This window comes from Malaclemys terrapin, chromosome 12, assembly GCF_027887155.1.
Source record: "Malaclemys terrapin pileata isolate rMalTer1 chromosome 12, rMalTer1.hap1, whole genome shotgun sequence".
NCBI classification, from domain to species: domain Eukaryota; kingdom Metazoa; phylum Chordata; order Testudines; family Emydidae; genus Malaclemys; species Malaclemys terrapin.
The window spans coordinates 50,209,601-50,215,005 of NC_071516.1; the positions used below are offsets into that span (position 1 = coordinate 50,209,601).

Consider the following 5,405-nt stretch of genomic DNA (forward strand, 5'->3'; position numbering starts at 1 on the left):
GCCCCTTCCCTACAACACCCTGGGGGGCAGACGCCGAGGGGCCCGTTCCCACAATGCCCCAGGGCCGAGGGGCCCATTCCGTACAACACCCTGGGGGGCAGACGCCGAGGGGGCCCGTTCCCACAATGCCCCAGGGCCGAGGGGCCCCCGTTCCCCACAACACCCTGGGGGGCAGACGCCGAGGGGCCCCTTCCCTACAACACCCTGGGGGGCAGACGCCGAGGGGCCCGTTCCCACAATGCCCCAGGGCCGAGGGGGCCCATTCCGTACAACACCCTGGGGGGCAGACGCCGAGGGGGCCCGTTCCCACAATGCCCCAGGGCCGAGGGGCCCCCGTTCCCCACAACACCCTGGGGGGCAGACGCCGAGGGGCCCGTTCCCACAATGCCCCAGGAGCCGAGGGGCCCATTCCCCACAATGCCCTAGGGCCGAGGGGCCCGTTCCCTACAACACCCTGGGGGGCAGACGCCGAGGGGCCCGTTCCCACAATGCCCCAGGGCCGAGGGGCCCATTCCCTACAACACCCTGGGGGGCAGACGCCGAGGGGCCCGTTCCCACAATGCCCCAGGGCCGAGGGGCCCCCGTTCCCCACAACACCCTGGGGGGCAGACGCCGAGGGGCCCGTTCCCACAATGCCCCAGGAGTCGAGGGGCCCATTCCCACAATGCCCCGGGGGCCGGGCACCGGGCGAGGAGCGGCCCATTCCCACAATGGCCTGGGGGACAGACGCTGAGGGGCCTGTTCCCACAATGCCCTGGGGGCCAGACACCAACACAGGAGGCAGGTTCTGGGGGAACTGTTTATTTGCAGTCTGGTTCCGGCCCCTCCCCTGCTGGGGGGCAGGGCTCGGGGGGGGGGGGCAGGGCTCAGGTGCCCTGGGCCCCTCAGTACATGGACGGCTTCTCCTCGCCCTTGGGGTTTGTCAGCTTCTCCAGGTTCTGGGTGAGGATGTGATAGAGCTCGGCCTGGGAGGAGAGAGAAAAGAAAGGAGCTCGAGGGGGCCAGAGAAACCCCCACAGAGAGATTCCCCCTGAACCGAACCCCTCCCATTGGAGCTCCCCCAGCCCTCACTGAGACCCCCCCAGAGCCACACCCCCTGGGGTCCCCTCCCTATTCCCTGCTCCTCCCCAACCTTCACTGAGACCCCCCCAGAACCACACCCCCTGGGGTCCCCTCCCTATTCCCTGCTCCCCCCCAGCCCTCACTGAGACCCCCACAGAGCCACACCCACTGGGGTCCCCTCCCTATTCCCTGCTCCCCCCCAGCCCTCACTGAGACCCCCCCAGAGCCACACCCCCTGGGGTCCCCTCCCTATTCCCTGCTCCTCCCCAACCTTCACTGAGACCCCCCCCAGAACCACACCCCCTGGGGTCCCCTCCCTATTCCCTGCTCCCCCACCAGCCCTCACTGAGACTCCCACAGAACCACACCCCCTGGGGTCCCCTCCCTATTCCCTGCTCCCCCACCAGCCCTCACTGAGACCCCCCCAGAACCACACCCCCTGGGGTCCCCTCCCTATTCCCTGCTCCCCCACCAGCCCTCACTGAGACCCCCACAGAACTACACCCCCTGGGGTCCCCTCCCTATTCCCTGCTCCCCCACCAGCCCTCACTGAGACCCCCACAGAACTACACCCCCTGGGGTCCCCTCACCGTTCCCTGCCCTCCCCAGCCTTCACTGAGACCCCCACACAACCACACCCCCTGGGGTCCCCTCACCGTTCCCTGCCCTCCCCAGCCCTCACTGAGACCCCCACACAACCACACCCCCTGGGGTCCCCTCCCCATTCACTTCCCCCCAGCCCTCACTGAGACCCCCACAGAACTCCCCTCCCCCCAGGGTCCTCTTCCCATTCCCTGATCCCCCCAGCCCTCGGAGACTCCCACAGAACCACAGCCCACGGGGTCCCCTCCATGTTCACTCCTCCCTCCAGCCCTCACTGAGACCTCCACAGAACCACACCCTCCGGGGTTCCCTCCCCGTTCCCCGCCTCCCCCTAGCCCTCACTGAGACCCTCACAGAACCACACCCCCTGGGGTCCCCTCCCTGTTCCCTGCCCCGCCCAGGCCTCACTGAGACCCCCACAGAACCACACCCCACAGGGTCCCCTCCCCGTTCCCAGCCCCCCATACTCACGTAGAAGCCCCGAATGTCCAGCACCATGGTCCGGATCTCCCCATAGATCACCTCGTCCCGCTCATGGACCAGAGTCCGGTAATCCATCTGGGGGCAGGGGACGTTGGTTAGCTTGGCTGGGGGCACTGCTGTGGGGAAGCTCACAGCCCCGGAGCCCCCCAACCCCCTGGCTCAGGGCACTGCTGTGGGGAAGCTCACAGCCCCAGAGCCCCCCAACCCCCTGGCTCAGGGCACTGCTGTGGGGAAGCTCACAGCCCCAGAGCCCCCCAACCCCCTGGCTCAGGGCACTGCTGTGGGGAAGCTCGCAGCCCCCAATCACTTACCACGTGGGTCTCCTTCGAAGCCTTCGCCACGGCATCTCCTCGCTCAGAGAAATATCTGGGGGTGAAGAGAGAGTGAGAGCAGGACCAGACCATTACCCATAGTGCCCTGGGGCACAGACACCCATGGGGAGAGTATTACCCACAGTGCCCTGGGGCTGGGGCACCAATGTAGAGCATTACTCAGGATTCCCTGAGGCATGAAAGTCAATGTAAGCAATTACCCACCATGCCCTGGGGCAGAGACATGGTTGGGGGGGCGTGACCCACAATGCCCTGGGGTAGACATGGGGGATGGCGAAACTCACTTGGAAAAAGCTGTCTGGAAGCCCTCGACCTTGGTCTTGATGGCCGTCACCCGCTCCAGCACCTTCTCCTGGAGGAGGGGGGAGATGGGGGTGAGATTGGGGTGCCTGTAGAGGGGGGACTGGCTGAGGGGGGGACTGAGGGGGCCCTTACCTGAATGGCCACCCCAAAATCATTCCCGTCCTCAATTCTGGGGATCAGGTGATGGATCCAGGTGATGACCTGGAGACAGAGAGACAGTGAGAGGGGGCCAGGGCACTGCTAGGGGGAAGCTCGCAGCCCTGGCATCCCCCACCCACTGGGGACACCATTGCAGGGAAGCTCGCAGCCCTGTGGGCACTGCTGCAGGGAAGCTCGCAGCACCAGCGCAGAGGAGGGTTCGGGGGGGCTCACCAAAACACATTTCTCCTTCAGCTCCCGCACCTCCGGCTTGACCCGGCCCAGCAGCGTCACCATGGCCTCGTTGCCCTTCAGGTAGCCGCATTTGGGAGCTGGGGGGGGGAGGGGAGAAAAGGGAGGACAACAGGGGGTGAGTCCACAGCCCAACCCAGCCCCCCCAAAATCCTGCCCCCCCAAAACTGCCCCAAAACTCACTCTCCTTTTTCTCCTCCTTATCCGTCTCCATGTTAGTCGAGTCCTGGAGGGGGGAAGGGGACAGGAAATGGGTCAGCGCCTCACCACCACGGGGTGGTGTAACACAGGGGGAGGAGGGTTACCCCAAAACTCACCTCGTCCTCATCCTTGGGGGGCGGGTCAGGGATGGGGATATCCAGGGGGGCCCGGAGGGTCGAGAGATCCTTGATGTTCAATGAATCCTCCTGCATGACAGCAAAGTTATCTGTGGGGGGCGCTCTCCCGGGGGAAAAAAAGGGGGGGCAGGAGTGTGAGGGCCAACCTGGGGGGCACTGACAGTGTGGGGGAGATCCCAGGGCTGACAGTGTGGGGGAGACCAGCAGGGGTGTTCTGGAGCGACCCGGGGTGGATCCCAACTGGGGGCAACCAAGGGCTGTTGTGGGGTCCCAGCACCGGGGGGCACTGACAGTGCATGGGGGAGTATGGGTGCATGGGGAGGGGGCGTTCTTACCTTCAGGAACTTGTCCAGTTGAAAGATTTTTTGGGGTAAAAATGTTGACAGGAATTGCTCAGCCTGGGGGGGGAAGAGAGAGGGGTCACAGGGGGTATTTGGGGGATAATTCATCCCAGTGGGGGGCAGTTAATCATGGGGGGGCAGATTTACCTCTTTGAAGAGAGATTCCCTGAAGAGCTCGACCTAAAAACACGGAGAGGGCAAGAAAAAGCAGCTGACTCTGGGGTGGGTCACGGCTGTGAAAACAGGGCTCAAGACCCCTGCCAACCCCCCTCCCCACAGCACGGCGCCCCCTGGTGACTCCCCCCCTCCCCACGGCACAGTGCCCCTGCTGGCCCTGTGCCCCACGGCCCCCCCAGCCCACCTCCCTCCCCACAGCACGGTACCCCCCTACTCCACAGCGCCCCCTGCCGACCCCCTTCCCCACTGCACGGCGTCCCCTCCTCGCCCCACAGCCCCCTTCCCCCTTCCCGACGGCGCCCCCTGCCGGCCCGCTCCCCCGCAGCACGTGGCCGGCTCGGGGATTCCCCTGGGGAAGCGGAAGGGGGATCCCCGGGGGTGACGAACGAGTTGGGGGGTCCTGGGGGGACAGGTTTCCATCCCTCTCCTTGGCCCCCTCATCTCACCCGCCCCCCGATCTCACCGCCCCCCCGCTGCACCCCCGATCTCGCCGCCCCCCCGATCTCACCCCCCCACTGCACCCCCGATCTCGCCGCCCCCTGCTGCACCCCCGATCTAGGGGCCCCGCAGCCCCCCACCTGCCGGCGGGACTCCCCGCTGACTTTCACAGCGCAGGCCTTGGCCATGGTCCGGGTCTGTCTGTCCGCGGGAGCCCGGCTCTGACCCCTTTCGATTTCACTTTGCCGGGCCCGCCCCCCGTCCCGCCCCGGGCAGCGCCCCCTGCCGGCCCCCGCCAGCCTTGGGGTCCCCCGAGACCTCCTGCCCTTACCCCCACTCCCTGCCCCCCTACCGTCCCCTGCCAGCCTTGGGGTGACCCCCATGAGACCCCCTTGCCCCCCCGCCTCCCTACCCTACCGGCCCCCACCAGCCTTGGGGTCCGCCTGAGACCTCCTGCCCCTACCCCCACTCCCTGTCCCCCTACCGTCCCCTGCCAGCCTTGGGGTGACCCCCATGAGACCCCCTTGCACCTCCCCCACTGCCAGCCCTGCCTCCCTACCCTCTCCTGCCGGCCCCCACCAGCCTTGGGGTCCCATTGATACCCCCTGCCCCCCACTCCCGGGGTCCCCACAGCCAGCCTTGGAGTCCCCCTGCCACCCCCCCTACCCCTCCTGCCAGCCCTGGGGCCCCTTCGCCAGCCTTGGGGTCCCCCCGAGACCCTCACAGCCCGCCACTCTCAGACCTGCCCGCTTACCGTCCCCTGCCCCCCGCCAGCCTTTCGGCCCTGAGCCCCGCACTGCCCCCGCGGCCCGGGGCCCCCTGCCAGCCTTGGGCTCCACTTTCCCAGCCCTGGGTCCCCCCGCTACCTCCAATGCCCCAACTGCAAGACCTGCCCCCCTGCCGCCCCCCCACCGGCTCGCGGGCCCCCCTGCCGCCCC

At 67.4% G+C, this 5,405-nt stretch overlaps 1 protein-coding gene across 1 annotated transcript; it reads right to left on the minus strand.

Moving 5' to 3' along the window:
* Positions 1-785: 785 nt before the first annotated feature.
* On the minus strand, positions 786-4,712 carry PSME2 (proteasome activator subunit 2). The gene is made up of 11 exons (XM_054045643.1): positions 4,608-4,712; positions 4,000-4,032; positions 3,847-3,909; positions 3,491-3,580; positions 3,357-3,399; positions 3,156-3,253; positions 2,916-2,984; positions 2,765-2,832; positions 2,460-2,514; positions 2,137-2,223; positions 786-965 (listed from the first exon to the last, which is right to left on the minus strand). Exons 1-11 carry the CDS (start codon positions 4,653-4,655, stop codon positions 885-887), a joined length of 735 nt encoding a protein of 244 aa, XP_053901618.1. The 5' UTR covers positions 4,656-4,712; the 3' UTR covers positions 786-884.
* Positions 4,713-5,405: the final 693 nt, after the last annotated feature.